Genomic DNA, 19,449 nt, shown 5'->3' with positions numbered 1-19,449 from the left:
GCTGGGCCCGTGAGGCATGGCCGCTGAGCCTGCGCATCTGGAGCCTGTGCTCCGCAACGGGAGAGGCCACAACAGTGAGAGGCCCGAGTACCACAAAACAAACAAACAGACAAACAAAATAAATAATAATGAGGGAAAGAAGCCAGACACAAAAGACTACCAATGATGTGATTCCATTTATATGATGTTCAAATACTCACAAAAGTCATCTGTGGTGACTGAAGTCAGAACAGTGATTTTGTTTTGGGGAAGGAGTAGGGGCAGTGAGTGGGAAGCAGCCCAAGGAGACCTTCTAGGGTAACAGAAATGTTCTATAACTCGACCTGGGCGGTCACGCAGGTGTGTGTGTATCTGTGTGTGTCTGTGTGTGTAATGTCATTAAGACATAGACTTAAGATTTATGCATTTCACTCTGATTACACCTCAGTAAAAAAAAAAAAAAAAAAAAATGGAATACTACTCAGCTGTAAAAAAGAATGAATTTTGCCATTTACAGCAACATGGATGGACCTGGAGGGCATTATGCTAAGTGAAATAAGTCAGAGAAAGACAAATACTGTATGATATCACTTATATGTGGAATCTAAAAACTACAATGAACTAGTGAGTATAACAAAAAAGAAATAGACTCACAGATCTAGGGAACAAACTAGTGGTTACCAGTGGAGGGAGGGAAGGGAAGAGAAGCAAGATCAGAGTAGGGGATTAAGAGGTACAAACTACTATGTATAAAATAAATAAGCTACAAAGATATATTGTACAGCACAGGGAATATAGCCAGTATTTTATAAATGGAGTATAATATTTTAAAATTGTGAATCACTATGTCATACACCTGAAATCTGTATAATATTGTACATCAACTATACCCCAAAAAAAAAAAAAAAAAAAAAAAAGTTTTAAAAAACCAAGATATACTACTGCTCATCTAAGCTCAGCAGTTATCCTGACTCTAGTGCTTCCTAGCAGACAAGTAAATGAACTACTCTATGCTATTCTTTAAAAGGCAGATAACGAGTGCCTACCTCATGGGGTTGTTCTGAAGGTTAAGTGAAATATGTGTAAGGCATTTCAAAGTGTCAGACACACGGTAAATGCTCCAAAAATTAGTTGTTATCACAGGGGCAAATGAGCGGCAGGTCAGTGGAAGGAATGGACGGCAAGTGTCACTACAGTCAAAATTATGGAGGGAGAAGAGGTTAAAAAGGAAAAGAAATGAGCCACGGTGCTTCTGATACACCTGACCCCACCCCCAAAACACTGTCACACGGCACTGAAAAATCACACCTCTACCAGAAAGCAAGCCAGGCCAAAGACTGACATACAGGTTCTGACATCACAGCCATTTCCTTTTTCCTCCTGAATAAAGCATCACAGTGGCCTACTTCCCCCTTTTGGAATTAATGTCCAATAACTGATAAGGACCAAGAAGGGGCCTTCAGCAAATTCTAGAAAATCTGCCAGGGTGCTCCCGCTACCCACCAGATGAGAGAAGGAACAAATGACTTACAATCCTTTCTGTGGCTCAACCCTAAAATTCTACATCAAATACAGCACCTCCTGTTCACTCTGAATATGTCCTTGGTTAGTGCTATATCTGGATCAGCTTGAGAAGCATGAGCAAGGATCTGCAACTTTCTCTAAGCACCTCACCTCTCACACTACATAGGCGATGCAGAAAATAGTTATTCACCTATCACAGGGCAAACTGCTACCCATCGCCCTATCTCCTTCCAGCTCTGGCCTCCACAAAGGGCCCTCATAAAGCAATACATAGTTTATCGGCACATCCAGGAACGCTGGGACTACTGATGTCAGCTCACAGCCTTCTCATCAGCCAGGAGCAAGCAGAGTCACAACCAGCCCTGATTCCAGGCTTACTCAACAACCTCCCTACTCTAATCTTATTCCTGGATCTGAGTCAACAGTGGTGATCTCAGTGGCTTGGCAATTCACCCACTTCCTATTGGACCAGGAAATGCTATTACTAACTCACTCCACCCCAATGAAACAAACACACTCAGAATCTAACAGTACTGTTCTATCTAAATGGACCTCCAAAGATCTTGGGTTTACTCATTCATAAGACTATAAATCTTCTGCTGGCAAGAGTTCATTCCCCAGCTTCTATCCACACTATGGCACATTAAAGGGTCAAGTTCAGAGTAAAAGAAGGACTGTGGCATCCACAGAAACACATGTACTCACAGCCTGTACATGAAACCTACCTCACTATGTTTAGATAGGAAGACAGAGGGAAACAATGAAGTTCTGGAGAATGGACTGCCATCCACAGGTGAAAAGAGATATTCAAGCGCCAAAGGAAGTAGTCCTTTGCTTTTACAGTGCTACTTGGAAAACTGGTCGCTAGCCATTCCTTGGCAATTTTAAGTGTTCAAGTTTCAGTAGATCTTCATTTACACAAACATATGGCATATCTTCATTTACACAAAGATATGGCCAACGCAGAATAATCCTGGAGAATGACATCTCTTCCATGCGTGTATGAAATTACAGAGTCAGACATCTATAGTGACCAGGCAAGTAAGCAAAATGAGTGAAACTGGATAAGATTCTTCCCTGCCCCAAGGAAAATAGGCTTGGTCTCATTTTCCTTAAAACATGCAGCCTGTTATTCTTCTGCACTTTTGCTTTCTGATAGAGTCATAGGAACAAAGGGGGTTTCCCCTCTATGAGAAAAACAACAGGGCAAATGCAAGGCAAAGTGGCAGCTGTCCCCTGTCATCATGATGGGGGACAACAGGGCATGGTGGAGACTGCAGCTAAGTGAAGAGCACACACCCCACCCAAAGGAGGCATCCGCCATTCAGCCATATAAACAGCTGGCACATGGGAAGTCACGATCAACATTTACCGATTTTTCCCATTTTAAAATGTTGCCTTAAACAACTCAAGCCAAATCAAACATGTCTGTGGACCACCAGCCTGCGATTTCTGGGGTCTGTGTTCGTCCTTCTCTGCCTCTCCCTACCTGAGCTCCACCCCAGGCCATCACCACATGTTATAACGTCATCTTGTGCACCGGAACCCACAATGATGCATGTCTGCATTCTTGATGCATCTCACAGTCCAACTCAGCAGAAGCCTTCCCAGTTCATCAATGAAGGGGGACCCTGGGATACTTTCCCATTTTTTCCAATACTGAGGACCCAGTGTCATCACAGGAGGGCAACATTCATCTACTATCTGGAGACAAAAACTTATGAATCTGCAGAACTATGCATGCTCTGAGATAATCCACCATTGACGATCCTTGTGCATTACATATCCTTGCACATGAGAAGAATACATGTGGCATGGTAACCTGGATGGGGTACAGGTGAGAGAAACAGAACGTGAGAGGGAAAGCAGACGTTGCAAACCAGTGGCCCACCAACTGCAGCTAAGGTTTACTGAGTGTTTATTATGGGCCAAGCACCAGGCTAAGGACTTCGCTTGCATTATCACTTGTTCCTTGCAATGAAGTAGGACTATCATTATACTTCTTTTAAAAATTGAGACTCAGAAATGACTTGCACAATCTTGCACTGCTAGGTAGCAAGAAAGCCTCAACCTGAACCCAGCCTGCCTGACTCTACAGCAAGGCCCATGCTTTAAGCACAACACTGTACTGCCCCCTTGTGCAGGGAAGACTCTGTGCCCTGGGGATCCAGGGTGACCAGTTCCTTAGGAGGAAGGAGGGGGGGAGGGGAAAGAAGGCACTTCTCTCTTTCATTCTCTCTCTCTCTGGAGGAAGGAAAGGGGAGAGGGAGGAAGGGACTTCCTCTCCCCCGCCCCCCACCCCAAACACACATACACACACACACACTCTCTCTCTCTCTCTCTCTCTCACACACACACACACACACACACACACACACACACACACACACACACCCCTTAAGAAGTTTTCAGAAGCAGGCTTCTAATCAATTATTTAGAAAGGATCTGATCCTAATGAATGAATGAACCATAACCTATCATAACCTACAGCAGTGATGTCCTGGGAGGAAAGGTCCTAAAATAATTAGGACCATAGCAATGATAATAGTCTGAAGAGTAATATTGCCAATCACATCAGATACTTTCCTATACTTTTATTTTAAAGGAGACTGAAGTCATGAAACAGGAAGCCCAGACAAAAACATCTTTTGGCACATTAAGTTACACGGTCTTAAATGAAACATATTGAGTGCCAGTGATGTGCATGCCATGGGCACCGAGGACATAGGAGTAAGCAGATTTCAACGCCCAGCACCAGGAGAAAGCATTATTAACTGCCAGGATGAGTAACACTCAGGGGGAATGCAAACACTTGTTATTTTGATAACAAACTGAAAAATACTCTAATTCAAGAAATCTTCTAGGTCATTTATCAATTTTTCTTTGTTAGTATTCTATCTCATGATGATCAGACATGCAGGTAAGTGGAGTTTGCTGGTTGAATCATCTCCTTCCTTTGGACTTATGCAATAGCAAAATTTTCGTTTCAATTTTTAAAAAATAAACTCATTTTATATTTAGAAATTGGCAAATAAACTGGTATACTCAATCAGTAAAATTCCAAATTTCACTATGCAGGTTAAAGAATAGAAACAGTAACAAGAAGAGAAATTAGTAACAGAAGTAATATAAACAACGTTGCCTTACTTCACACCACAGTCCATTAACGAACACATCCCACTCTTACTTAAACCAGACTCCATCAGCGAATACTTTCTCATTTAACTTTTTAAAAGGGAAAGAAAACAGTAATTTTAAAAATACATGAATTCTAAAGATTCTAAGAACTTCTTAGCTAGCTCATTTTACAGAACAGCCAAGGAGCAATTCAGAAAGTACAATATTCCCCCCACCCGCCCACCCAAATCATGGAAGTCAGAGCAGGAGAACACCCTCTGAGGAAGGAAAAAGCCATTTCCTCTCCAAAATGTCAATGGCACTGAGACCAGCACTCTAACCAACCAGCAGGAAGGCAAAATCAAATATTATTTCAAACAAGGGGTGAGAAGGGGAGGGGAGGGGAAGTTTGAAACCAGGAAAAATGGATTCATCTGCTGCAAAAGATAAAGACAGGCCACACCAAGAGGGAAAAGCAGGACTGGCTGGTTCTCAGCACACACACTGGACCGTCCCAATCACTGATCTGTTTTCATTACCCTCAAATAAGCTGTCACTGAAGCAAAGAGCCCGACACTTGAGCTCAGAAAGCAAGGTTAAATGTAATGTTTAAACAGAAGTTACATTAACTGAGCATGCTTGCTTCTGCAGGAAACTGGGTATGAAATGATCTATCACAAAAGGGTGGGAGGAAGGAATTTCTAGAGAAAGAATGAGTCACTTAGAATACCATTCCTTTAAGAGGTAATATCCACATGATGATTTCTGCCACAGAAACACACACACACACACGCGCACCACTGACTACTAAATGTCAATGTATAAAGGACGGCTAATTTTCAACGGGACCAGCTAGTAGTTACTAATACATATACAAAACTGCCATCTAGAGGCTGAGCACTGAAACAAAGTCTGTTACATAAGATGATTCTTTTTGGAAAACACAGTCTTGACACTCACACAATCTCACGAAGACACACAAACAAGTACACGCATACACACCACATACCAAACTAAAAGAGTATTATGTTAACTTAAAATTAGTACGGTTTCCTTTTGACACCATAAATTGGAAGGAGGGGCTTAAACCTTTTATCTTGTATAGGAAATGTAGATAAATAACGGGTTATCGCATACATAATTTGAAAACAGACTCTTCCCCTGGCAGCCCCTTTGCGGATATACACTTAAAGCACCTGTATTCACCCTCAGCTTACAGATGACTTGAAGAGTCATGGCACTATAGGAAAAAGGCACGCCATCAAAATGAAACAAAAGGGCTCAAAGAAATACCCTCCAAAGCTATGGCTCACCATTAAGAACAAGGAAGTCCCGGGTTTTAGGGTAGAGCAAAAAACTTCAAAGGAACAACCTCTTCCGACAGAGAACTACCATCAGGGAAGAATATTACAGCATTCCACCTTCAAAATAATCCTGCAAGGTAGGTATGATTAGCCCCACCTTACAGATGTGGTTAAACCACCAGCCCAGACTCACACAGCTAGTAAAGAAGCAGATCTCAAATTCAAACTTAGGGCTGCCTCGATCTTTTACCAGCATCATGCAGCCTTCTATAAAAATGGACTTGAAATAAGAGTGGTGACTCATTGGAGGGTTGGGGTAGATTATTCAGATTTTCCATTTATCTTTCTAGCCGCCACTATTCTTACCGATCTCCCATTTTCCTGTTTTTTTTTTTTTTTTGTCCTACCTATACAGAAATGCAGTTTGTGTGTGTACTCACTCAAATTTTAAATATCAACTAACATGATTCAGCTCCTGTAGTCTCTTTCACCAAAGTCCCGAAGGAAAGAACAAAATAATCTAACTCAAAAATTGCATTACCATAAAAAACAAAATTGAACAACCACATGCACACAGTACTGGATTAAAAGCTGGATAAAATGACGTTATTCTGCCTCTGGGAGCAAATTACCTGAGACAGATATTTAGAATTGAACAGAGTTATATAAAACATACCTAATTAAACAACCAGCCAACCAATACAAAGAAAAGCTCGTACACTGTGCAAATACACAGTACACGGTGGGACGCGAGGATAGAGTTGACAGTGGGTATGACACAGCAGGCTGGGACTGGTTCAGAAGAAAGCTGTCTCTCTTTACCTATTCGTGGAAAGCTCACAGAAGGAGGACTTTGGATTTGGTTTGCAAGAAAAATCAGATGACTTTTAAGAAGGGAAGTCCATTAGATTCATAATGCTTCATTAAACTTTATATCTCCACGGTCAGTAGCGTCTCCAGTATGTAGTTATGGTTAATAAATGAGGAAGGGAGGGGAGGAGAGAGGGAATGAAAATTCAGGGCATTTTAGTCATGCCATCATGCTCTGTGAGAGTAGAAGGGTGAAGTCCTTCTGTGTGTTACATCTTCCCTACAGCATTCCGGTCCTCCAAGTTTGCTGGAACACTCAACATACTAGTACTTATACCTTCAGTTGCACGAATGTATGTGTATGTATCTGCCCATTCGACAATCAACGGTAAGATCCATGAAGGCAAGGACTGTGCCTGTCTTGGTCCCCGTGACACCACTAGCACCCAGTACCCCTGTCATCCTAATAAGTTGTCCTTTGCTGCCCACCTCTGGAGAGTACCAAGGGTGGGAATGGGGCACTCAACACTCTACATAACGTCTTCAAATGTATAGACTTCTACTACTTTCCAGCTAGTCCTGGAAAACATAAAGCATTCTAATTATTTCCTTTCCCCAAGTATAAACACCACCCCTCAAGAGACTACATTGATTCAGTGCATCAAAAAGAAGCCTTTTGTTTCTATTACTTTCCATATGGTTTAGTGGTCCCTCCTGGAAGACATTTGGGAGAAAATACACATGTGTCACATACATCTGTGAGACATCCCTTAAAGATAAACAAATGCAGAGATGCTGGGAGAGGACTACCACCATGATTCTTTAGCTTAAACAAATATTTCCCCTACATTTGCTCATTCATTTCCATAACTTACTGCACGGTGGAGTTAATTGTTCAAAGTGACCGAAGGCAGACATTGGCAAGTATCACACGCCACTACCCCTAACAGCTGCTTTTAGATGAAGTCCCATTTTTACCCAGGAATTTTACACTAAGCTGCCTCAAAAAGAGTTAACACACTTTAAAGAAAAAATGATAAATCTATTCTTTAGTCCATTAACCAATATAACATAAAAACTTTCGAATGTTTGCTTCTATGGTAAGGTAATACAAAGGCACCAAAGAATGCTTCTTTATTAAGGGATAAGAAAGGATGACTTTTTAAAAAGCTAATGAAAGCTTAGGCTGCCGTAAAGAGTATCCAGAATACGGAAGATAATTTACGTGAAAGGGATGCTTTGTGAAGTGGGGCTCCTTGTCAATTGGATTGTTTAAGGAGTGTGTGTTGGGCCATCCATCTAAAAGGCTGTCGGGGGCCCCTTTTATGGCTGTTTCAGTGAGAAAGGCCCTCTTATTCAATACCATATTGGTTTGCTAGGGCTGCTGTAGAAAGACCCACAAACCGAGTGGCATAAACAACAGAAGTTTATTATCTCACAGGTCTCGAGCTAGAAGTTCGAGCACAAGGCGTCAGCAGATGGGTTCCTTCTGAAGTATGGAAAGGAGAATCTTTTCCATCCCTTTCTCCTAGCTTCTGGTCGTCTGCTAGCAATCTCTGGCATTCTTTGGCTTGAAGACACATCACCCTGATCTCTGCCTTCATGGTCACATGGCATTCTCCCTGTGTACCTGTCTGGCTCTGTGTCTAAATTACCCCATTTTATAAGGACACTAGTCATACTAGATTAGGGCCCACCCTAATCACCTCATTCTAACTTAACCACCTCTGCCAAGACCCTATCTCCAAATAATTTTCGTTGTCAGATAGTGAAGATTAGAATTTCCACGTATGAATTTGGGAGGTACACGACTCAAGCCATAACAAATATCTTCTAGGAAAATAAGAAAATATTCTTCTTTGGAGAATGCTGTAGCAACACCCACAACTACTACAACCCACACATGTTCATTTAAAGCCACGTAATATTCTAAATGCTAGAGTCCTGAAAATGAATTGAAAAACAAAACCAGAAGGGAAATTCAAAGAAGCATCACATGGATTTGATGGACATGATACCTCGGTCTAAGCAATTTTTCAGTTTGGAACTGAAGTCACAAGAATTTCTACTAACTTTCACTTTTCAATGTTGCAAACAATAAAATTCTCTTCAAAGAAAGCCAAAGGCATGAAGAGCTAATATGAGCCTGTGCAACATTTGCTCAGAAAAGTCCAGGGGTCTTCAAGCATCTTCTTAGGTCTGAACCTTCCCCCAAAACTAGTACTGTGAAAAAGGAAAAAAAAAAAAGGCAGACCCTAGAGAAAAGGGATAGATGAGATGTAATTACGTAGAGTTATATAATTATGTGGAAGTCCATATGGAAGGATGGACGATACAGAGAAGGGAGTACAGGTCTAGTTTTGTGTTGTCAAAGTTGTAAGAGAACTTAGATGTAAGAATTAAAAGTAACGTTCTGAAATGTATTCACGGTATTAAAGAGGATCTTTGACACAAGAAGTTCAAGAACTATAAATCTAAATCCCTAAGCTCTGGATTAACCCTTAATTTGATTTCTAGCTCATTCATGGGTCAGAGTCACAACAGTTCTTCCTAGAGGACGGAAATGTCAGGGATTAACCCCTTTCCAGCAGGATTTGAGGATTAACAAATTGATGGCGTTGGGATACAATGAAAACAATCAACTGATAAATGGCACTATTGTTTTGATTTCTTACTTATGCTAGTCTCCTGAGATAAACAGAAATGAGTGTCACCTTAAGAATAAAAGGTAAAAGAAGAGGCGTACAAAAAATACATAGCATTTATGGAACTATGGGCCCTGTGCTTGGCCTGTGCTCTCTCTGCAGTGCCTCTTTTTTTTTTTTTTTTTTGCAGTACGCGAGCCTCTCACTGTTGTGGCCTCTCCGCTTGCGGAGCACAGACTCCGGACGCGCAGGCTCAGTGGCCATGGCTCATGGGCCCAGCCGCTCCGCGGCATGTGGGATGTTCCCGGACCGGGGCACGAACCCGTGTCCCCTGCATCAGCAGGCATACTCTCAACCACTGCGCCACCAGGGAAGCCCTGCAGTGCCTCTTTAAACTGTTAGTCACGCAAGGGCTCTCTGAAGGGTACAGGGCAGGAAATATGGGAACAGAAGCAAGTGTGCTGCTTTAGTTCACCCACCATTAGTTTACGCACCAAATGCCAATGATTAGAGTGAGAAAGCCCTCCTCAGATTTCATAGTCAGCAAGGTGACTGTCAGTGGGTGGCCCTGAAATCCAAGTACAGATAGCACTGGGCTTATCACTCGAAATGTTTCTAAAAACCCTGAGTTTTGAGGCAGCAAAGTGCCCTACAGTGAGGTCCTACGACCCTCAGTTCAAATCCCCCCTGAAACTTGGGTAAGACTCACCCTCTAAACTGTAGATTCCTCCTCAGTACCATGAGATACTTGGAGCACAAGCCACCCTGGGCTGTAGTGAGGATTACATGTGAATTACATGAAATACATGAACAGTGTTCAGCTTCCAGAAAGTGCTCCCTTACTGCTGGTCCCCTCACCCCACCTCCATAGTTAACTAAAAAAGTGGGTTTTACTGTGGTTACCGTTGTTGCTTTTCCCCTGGTAACCTGTAACAGAGGCTGGCGATCACCTTTACTACTAGCTATATCCTCCTCCACAAGGCTAAGAATTAAGCTCCTTAGTAAAGAAGTCTGAGGGTTTTTTATTTTTGTTTTGTTTCACTGTTGCTTGTTATGTTTCTAATAATGAAAATGCTGTCATGTGCTCTGAGAAAACTGTACTGCGATATGCCTGCTGTTTAATGTACCAGTTCTGACTAAGAATAGAGGATAACAGAAGAGCTTATTCAAAAAGTGGATTTCAGGGTCTCTCTTGCAGAAAGTCAGATTATATAGGTCTGGGGCCTATAGCTGTAGTTCTAACAAGCACCCCTGTGGATGCTGAGAGTGAGTGGTTCTCACCACACAGTGAGAGACACTGATGTCATCGGCTTGCAACCCCGACCTCCTAGAACATCACTTCCTAAAGGCTACAGCTTCTGCTACAGAGCAACGTGAAACATCACTGAGCCTGAAGGATAAAGGTGTTCAACCTTAAAACCACACATCATCACATATTCTAAGTCAAATAATCCACACTTTAGCATGTATTAATATTTTGATAGAATAAAACATTAATAGATGCTACATAATGCTCATCCATGCTACAGTTAACATACTCTGGGAACAGTCTAAAACCTCATGCTATTAAATATAACCATTCCCTCTTCTACTTTCACATTTCTTAGGTGCTAAACTTTGCATTTTGCCCCTCTGCCTATCCAGCTCAGCAGGCAGAAGCTGAGAAGTCTGTGGAAGGTTGAAAAGACAGTACGACAGCTAGCAGCACATCCCCTCTTTACTAAAGTACTCTAGTGAAAAAGCAAGGTGTAGAAGTTTTCCAGAGAACAGGACTCCAGGCAGAGTTCCCAGGAATGCCTCCCCTGAGTGTGTGGAAATGCCTTTTCCCTCTCACCTCAGTCCCTTCCTGGATGTGGGGGGAAAATGCAGAAAGACACTAAAGAAAATACTGCCAGCAGTAACCTAATCTTTGAGACCAAGGACAACAACCTATATAGAAAATGGAGAGAAGGGGTTTCATTGATGTTCTGTGTTATTTCGGGTGATGGCCAGTCAGGTGTGACCACAAAAGGAGACACAGAAGGGGCTCAGGCAAACCAAGTTTCTTATATTCACAGGTGTTAGAAAGAGGACACCTGGCTCACCACACAGGGCCACATGGGAAAGCACCAGCACCATCCTGGAGGCAGAAGTGGTCGGAGGGGAGAGCCTAGACCACGACCTTTGTTAAGAGTTTCTGCAGCAAAGGCAAGGCAGGGATAGGTAAACCGTTTAGGAGTGGCTGGTTTGAATAATTTCACAGGTGCTAATAGGCTGTGGGAGTGGTCCCTAGGTGTCTGGTAGAGGAATATTGCCTCCTGGGCTGTTGGAGCCAGTAGAGGTGCTGTGGCTCTGGACCGGAAGTCCACACATCAATGGCGCTCACCACGCTGAGCCCTCGGCTGACTCTAAGAACTGGTCGGCCCCTAAGGGGGCAGGCTCTCCCCAGGCAGAAAGCATCACAATACACAGAACATCAAAACCACAAATAATACAACAGTACTATCTACTCCCCTCCTGCTTATTAAGAGGAGATTTAGCAGGCTCTTTCTGCACCACAACTGTAGCCCCTCCACTTCATGCCAAGGGAACCAAAGATGATGACCTAGAAGAAATCGACTTCCCAAACCCACTCAGTATGCTGAATGTGACACATTTACTCTCAGCTTATAATTGGAACATGCAAAGCTTTTCTGGGCATAATACAGGGGGAAGGTGGTAGGAAGTGTTGGTAAGGGTGGAAATGAGATGGAGGAACCATGGTGAGTTTTAATTGCCTAAAAAGCAACTCTCGGCAACTTCTGGGAGACTTCTGAAGAAGAAAACAATTCAGCTTCAGAAAGAATCATTGACCTCATTTCCAAATCTAATAAGAGCTGCAATGCAGGGCACTGCCCTCACCCAGGTAGCCCTGAAAACACGCGATCATCTCTGGGAACTATTCAGCTGACCAGCATCAAACGACTGGCTCCATTTCCACACAAACACATCTGCTAATCCATCTTTCATGGATTCCAACAATATGAACTCCAGTAAATGCCATGCTTAGAATAGAGGAGATGCCTACAAGGGCTTAAAGCATCCTGACTCAGGATCTGTTTAAAGTCAAGCATAATCTTAGTTTGAGGCACACTTTTTGCAATCCCCCTTTGCTACCCCAATTCCACCTACCCCACCATACAGCCCTTCTCCACTCCCTTCCCCTCTCACAACCCACACATGGTGAATGATTGGGGTACTCTCTTTTCTTTACAAATGATACTGACTGCTCTGCATTTAGAGTCTAGCTCTTGAAATATCAAGTCAGGTAAACATGCAGGACATGCTAATTAACAAATAATAAAGGCTAACTGTTGGGCTTTTAGTATTTGCCACTCTGCCAAGTGTTTATATGCCTTCTCTTCTTGAATCCTGACAATGCTAGGAACCAGGTACTAGAACCATCTTCATTTTCCAGAAAATGAAATCAAGGCCCTGCAAGATTAAGTGACTTGCCCGAAGTCACATGGCTACTAAGCAGCAAAGTTAAAATTTAGATCCGGGTTGCCTGACTTGAGAGCCAAAGCTGTAATAACTAGACTGCTAATCAGACACGGTTAGTTTCCATGAACGTCTGATTTAGGCTAAACAGGCATGCTCTCTCCACGGGCGCTCTAGCAGCCTCAGGGGCCACAACACAGGGACACACCATGCCTCAAGAAGGCATTTCAAACCTGGCAGCACATGGTGCAGCCCACGCCAGGTGGTATTCACGCTCCAGATCCTCTAGAGCTGCCATAAAGTGGCCACAGGTAAACGTCCCAGAGAGGGTAGATACTGGCTTGACAAAGTGGTGTAGCTTTTTAAAAAAAAAATAAAAAATAAAGGGGATAAATTAACAGCATTATAGGACAATCATGATGAGATTTAAGGATCTTTGTGCTAGCACTGATGATCTTGAATAGACAGCTCAAATAAGCTTAACTCGTGGCTTTCATTCAAAGAATTAACCTGTTGCCAAGTAAAGTGTCTCAAAGAACTGGAATGCTGTCAAACTAGCTTAACACCATGAAATGGTACAACTTAATGAGACTGTAAATCTTGAGGAATACAACACAGAGCTCCCTCTCCTAAGACTGCTGTCGAAAGCGGTTTGCTTTCTTTCCTGGATGCACACACACAGTGGTAGGCGAAATACTGTAACTAAAAAAAAACTTTTTTGAACATCTTTATTGGAGTATAATTGCTTTACAGTGTTGTGTTAGTTTCTGCTGTATAACAAAGTGAATCAGCTATATGTATACATATATCCCCATATGCCCTCCCTCTTGCGTCTCCCTCCCTCCCTCGCACCCTCCCTATCCCACCCCTCTAGGTGGTCACAAAGCACCGAGCTGATCTCCCTGTGCTATGCGGCTGCTTCCCACTAGCTAGCTATTTTACATTTGGTAGTGTCTACATGTCAATGCTACTCTCTCATAAAAGCTTTTTCTGGGCTTCCCTGGTGGCGCAGTGGTTGAGAGTCCGCCTGCCGATGCAGGGGACACGGGTTCGTGCCCCGGTCCGGGAAGATCCCACATGCCGCGGAGCGGCTGGGCCCGTGAGCCATGGCCGCTGAGCCTGCGCGTCCAGAGCCTATTGCTCCGCAATGGGAGAGGCCACAGCAGTGAGAGGCCCACGTACCGCAAAAAAAAAAAAAGAAAAATGAAAAGCAGAGCTTCCCTGGGGGCGCAGTGGTTGAGAGTCCGCCTGCCGATGCAGGGGGCGCGGGGTCGTGCCCCGGTCCGGGAAGATCCCACATGCCGCGGAGCGGCTGGGCCCGTGAGCCATGGCCGCTGAGCCTGCGCGTCCAGAGCCTATTGCTCCGCAATGGGAGAGGCCACAGCAGTGAGAGGCCCACGTACCGCAAAAAAAAAAAAAGAAAAATGAAAAGCAGAGCTTCCCTGGGGGCGCAGTGGTTGAGAGTCCGCCTGCCGATGCAGGGGGCGCGGGGTCGTGCCCCGGTCCGGGAAGATCCCACATGCCGCGGAGCGGCTGGGCCCGTGAGCCATGGCTGCTGAGCCTGCGCGTCCAGAGCCTATTGCTCCGCAATGGGAGAGGCCACAGCAGTGAGAGGCCCGCGTACCGAAAAAAAAAAAGCTTTTTCTTTAATTGATAGAACTTCTTCCACTTTTCCCTTTACCTATAACTCCTTTTGAATCATTACATAAAAATTTTTAAGTAAAAAGTCTTAAACAGCTGAAACAGTCATGCTAAACAGTTTTCTTTAAACATATATTCATCTTCCTGAGACATAACACACATTCCCAAGAAGGGAAGCCCTGACATTAAACCAACCAACCAGGGGCTCAGGGCTGAATCCATAGAATGGGGAGGCTATACTGATTCTTGCAAATCAGTAACTGGCCTGAGGCCTATTTGGGGAGGGGAAAGAGGGGGAAAAAAACAGAAAGTTTTGAATGAATGGAAAAGAAATCCAAATTCGGCAATGTTTGTTCCTGAGAAAAAGTGTGACAACTACTCACCTGTCTACTGCTTCCACGTCAAAGCAAAACCGCTTCTCAATAGAGTCTGTTTTCCGCCGTGTGCAGGATTTGAGGGTGACTGATTCATCTTCTCCCTGTTGGGAACACACAGACTATCAAGATGAGGCCAGAACTCGGGCCATGCTCCTCTCCAGGACAAACGTGGCACATAAACAGAATCGATCATTTCATCTTCTCAAACGTGAGTGTTCAGGACCACAGGAGGTGGAAGGTTGGTCATAAACCTTCTCAGACCACAGCCTCATGCAAATAAAATCTGTAAGCCATGTTTAATACTTAGAACCCAATGTCTTGAGTACTAATAGATCATGATGGTACAGCATCAACCCATGCTAGGTTAAATTCTTGTTGATATTGGCTTAAATAGGTTTAATTTATAGGTTTGATAAGAGTTGAAACAAGATTACCTTGAGGTCTCCTTCCAACTCTGGATTTCTATGACCTTGGTTCAATGGTCACTTCTCAGGGAAACATTTCTGGACCGGGTCAAACACCCCCAGACATGTTCATATAGCACCATGTACCCCTCCTTCCCTCACAGCACTGATCACAGGTAAGATTTGCTGTTGCTGTAAGTGATGATTCAAATAATGTCTCTTTCCTCATTAGGCTCTAAGCTCCTTGAGGGCATACTGTACTGTGTCTGTTTTTGCTTACCCTTGTGTCACCAGAGACCAAACAGGCCCTGGAACAGAGTAGGTGTGCAATAAATATGTTTTAACAGCTTTATTGAAGTATAATTTTTAAATGTATAATATATTGCACATGTCCAACATACAACTTATGAGTCTTGACATCTGTATACATCTGTGAAATCATCACCACAATCAAGGTAGTGAACATTTCCATCAGCCCCAAAAGGTTCCTGGTAAGTCCCTTTGTAATCTATCATCCCTCCACCCAGTCCATTCCCAGGCAAACACTGAATCTGTTCTCTGTCATCACAAATTAGTTTGCATATTCTGTAACTTTATACAAATGGAATGCTCTTTTACGTCTGACTTTTTTCACTCAGCATAATTCGTTTGCGATTCACTCATGTTGTACAAATCAAGTTGATTTCTTTTTGCAAATGATACGATCAATAAGGGGTTAATATCCAAAATATAAAAACAGCTCATGCAACTCAACAACAAAAAAGCAAACACCCCAATTAAAAAATGGGCAGAAGACCTGAATAGACATTTTTCCAAAGAGGAAACGCAGATGGCCAACAGGCACGTGAAAAGACGCTCAGCATCACTCAGCATCAGAGAAACACAAATCAAAACCACAATGAGATATCACCCCACTCCTGTCAGAATGGCTATCATCAAAAAGACCACAAATAACAAATGTTAGTGAGGATGTAGAGAAAAGGGAACCCTTGTACACTGTTGGTGGGAATGTAAATTGGTGCAGCCACTGCATAAAACTGTATGGAGGTTCCTCAAAAAACTAAAAATAGAACTATCATATGATCCAGCAATTACACCCCTAAGTATATATCCAAAGAAAACGAAACATTAATTCAAAAAGATATATGAACCGCAATGTTCATAGCATTATATACAATTGCCAATATATGAAAGCAAGCTAAGCGCCCATCAACAGATGAATGGATAAAGAAGTAGTGATGTACAATGTTCACTGCAGCACTATTTACAATAGCCAGGACATGGAAGCAACCTAAGTGTCCATCGACAGATGAATGGATAAAGAAGATGTGGCACATATATACAATGGAATATTAGCCATAAAAAGGAATGAAATTGAGTTATGTGTAGGGAGGTGGATGGACCTAGAGTGTGTCATACAGAGTGAAGTAAGTCAGAAAGAGAAAAACAAATACCGTATGTTAACACATATATATGCAATCTAAAAAAAAAAAAAAGGTTCTTAAGAACCTAGGGGCAGGATAGGAATAAAGACACACGTAGAGAATGGACTTGAGGACACGGGGAGGGGGAAGGGTAAGCTGGGACAAAGTGAGAGAGGGGCATGGACATATGTACACTACCAAATGTAAAATAGATAGCTAGAGGGAAGCAGCCGCACAGCACAGGGAGATCAGCTCAGTGCTTTGTGACCACCTAGAGGGGTGGGACAGGGAGGGTGGGAAGAAGACACAAGAGGGAGGGGATATGGGGATATAGGTATATGTATAACTGATTCACTCTGTTATATAGCAGAAACTAACACACCATTGTAAAGCAATTATACTCCAAAAAAGATGTTAAAAAAAAAATTATTGGTGTATACACATACACATACACACACACACACACACACACACACACACACACACACAGGAATGCTACTCAGCCATTAAAAAAGAAACTTTGCCATTTGCAACAATATGGATGGACTTGGAGGGTATTGTGCTTAGTGAAATAAGTCAGACAGAGAAAAACAAATACTGTATAATATCACTGTAGAATCTAAAAAATAAAACAAATGTGAATAGAACAAAAAAGAAATAGACTCACGGACACAGAAAACAAACTAGTGGTTATCAGTGGGGATAGGGAAGGAGGGAGGGGCAAGATAGGGAAAGGGATTAAGAGGTAGAAACTACTATGTATAAAATAAATAAACTACAAGGATATATTGTACAGCACAGGGAACATAGCCAATATTTTATAATAACTATAAATGGAGTATAACTTTTAAAAATTGTGCATCACTATGTTTTACACCTGAAACTTAGGTAAATCAACTATGCGTCAATAAAAAAATAAAAATTAAACATTAAAACAATAAAGGCAATTTTTAAAATCCATGGTACAAAAAAAGAGCTTATTTCTTTTTATTGCTGGGTAGTATTCCATTGTACAAATGGAATGCAACAGTTTTATCACACAAGACTAATTTATTGTCTAAAAACACAGAGGTTTCTGCCCCTGATTTCTTCTCTTCCTGTCACGTAGGAATTTTTTAGGGTTCCTTTTTCTCCTATATCTGCCAATCTTTTTTCCTAAACTAGGGGGGAAATTAGCAAACTTGCCTAGTTTGTTGAATAATAGGAAATGTGACTGCATACAGTAAAACTTAACCACCCACTAATATCAGAATAGCACACAAAACACAGAAGACCTAGGAAAAGACAGTTTATATTCACAAGTCTTACATCTATTGTCTTTTACTGAATGGCTAAGATTAATTTCTCAGATTGAGAATTGCTCCTTCTGCAACACGTAAATGTATGAATGGAAATGCCCAAACATGGTTATTTATAAGTCAACCATGTTAATGTCTAACTCTATTTCTGATTTAATGGCGTTGGACTACCTCTCACTTTGAAAGCTTAGGGCGAGGTGTCCCTGAGAAATAGGAGAAAACAGGGGAACTATAAAAGATTGTCAAATATAAGCAGAAATAAGAAGAAGATAAGACGCTGTTCCCAAGACGACCATTCCATATCAGGAAAAATCTATAAAGATGATCTGTTCAAGTACTCGTGGTTAAAAAAGCAGGGGATGGAGATAACAATCACTTAAACAAATAAATGAAGAGTTACAACCGTAACAAACACTACAATAAAAGAGGCATGGGAAGCAGCCGCATAGCACAGGGAAATCAGCTCAGGGCTTTGTGACCACCTAGAGGGGTGGGATAGGGAGGACGGGAAGGAGGGAGATGCAAGAGGGAAGAGATATGGGGATATATGTATATGTATAGCTGATTCACTTTGTTATAAAGCAGAAACTAACACACCATTGTAAAGCAATTACACTCCAATAAAGATGTAAAAAAAAAAAAAAAGAGGCATGCTGTGCTACAAACGCCTACATTAAAGGGATGTGACCTCGGCAGGAAGGTCGGCAAAGGCTTTCTTGGGCTGAGACCTGAAGGATCCACAGGAGATAAAACCAGGAACCCAGATCAAGGGTGGAGAACAGCAGGTGGAAAGGCCCAGTGGTGGGGGTCCATGGAGCCCTGGAGGAACTGAAGGGAAGCCAGTGTGTCTGGAATCCCCGTGCAAGAGGGAAACTGGGTTGAGAAAGGGCTTGAGGGAAACAGGGACCAGATCATGCAGACTGTGGTCTGTGTACTGTGAGCAGTGGGAACATATGAAGGGTTTCAAGCCAGGAAAGGGACGGGGTCAGCTCTGGGCTGCTCCAGGACTCCCACAGAGAGCACCCTCATCTCACAGGATAGAACACGGGGAACTGTCTTTCACCACACACAGGCCTTGTCTCCAAGAGGATGCAGAAAATCCGCTCCCATCTCCTGGACTGAAGCTAAGAGAAAAGCAGGTACTTTCAAAGGAAAATAATCCAAATGAAAGGGACAGGGAAGGAGAGACAGGGTGGAGAAAGAGCGTGTTAGGAAAAGAAAACACCCTATATCCTACGTTAAGTCTGCCGCCAGTCCTAGGAGAGCTTTGTACAAGCACACATACAACGACATCACATGATTCTCCTGTATAAATTGAGAAGACATCACCTCTGGACAGCCAGTCTTCACATTTCCTCACCCTGAGGATGAGGAAACAGAGTGGCGTCATGGGAAACTATTATTTTACACATATACAGTATTATTCTCTTTTACTATGATGATGAGCCTCAGAATCAGGAGATGTAG

General features: G+C 42.7%; 1 protein-coding gene across 2 annotated transcripts in view; it reads right to left on the bottom strand.

Annotated features, from left to right (window-relative positions):
• The window catches only part of ARHGAP26 (Rho GTPase activating protein 26), a 518,529-nt gene that overhangs the window by 345,450 nt on the left and 153,630 nt on the right, over window positions 1-19,449 (bottom strand). For both annotated transcript variants that reach the window (XM_007466859.1, XM_007466858.1), the window contains exon 10: window positions 14,863-14,957. In XM_007466859.1, coding sequence (XP_007466921.1) covers window positions 14,863-14,957 — 95 coding nt within the window. The remainder of the gene's footprint in view (window positions 1-14,862; window positions 14,958-19,449) is intronic.

Source organism: Lipotes vexillifer, unplaced genomic scaffold (genome assembly GCF_000442215.2).
Source record: "Lipotes vexillifer unplaced genomic scaffold, Lipotes_vexillifer_v1.1 scaffold99, whole genome shotgun sequence".
NCBI lineage: Eukaryota > Metazoa > Chordata > Mammalia > Artiodactyla > Lipotidae > Lipotes > Lipotes vexillifer.
This window is presented reverse-complemented; position numbering and strand designations above follow the sequence as displayed.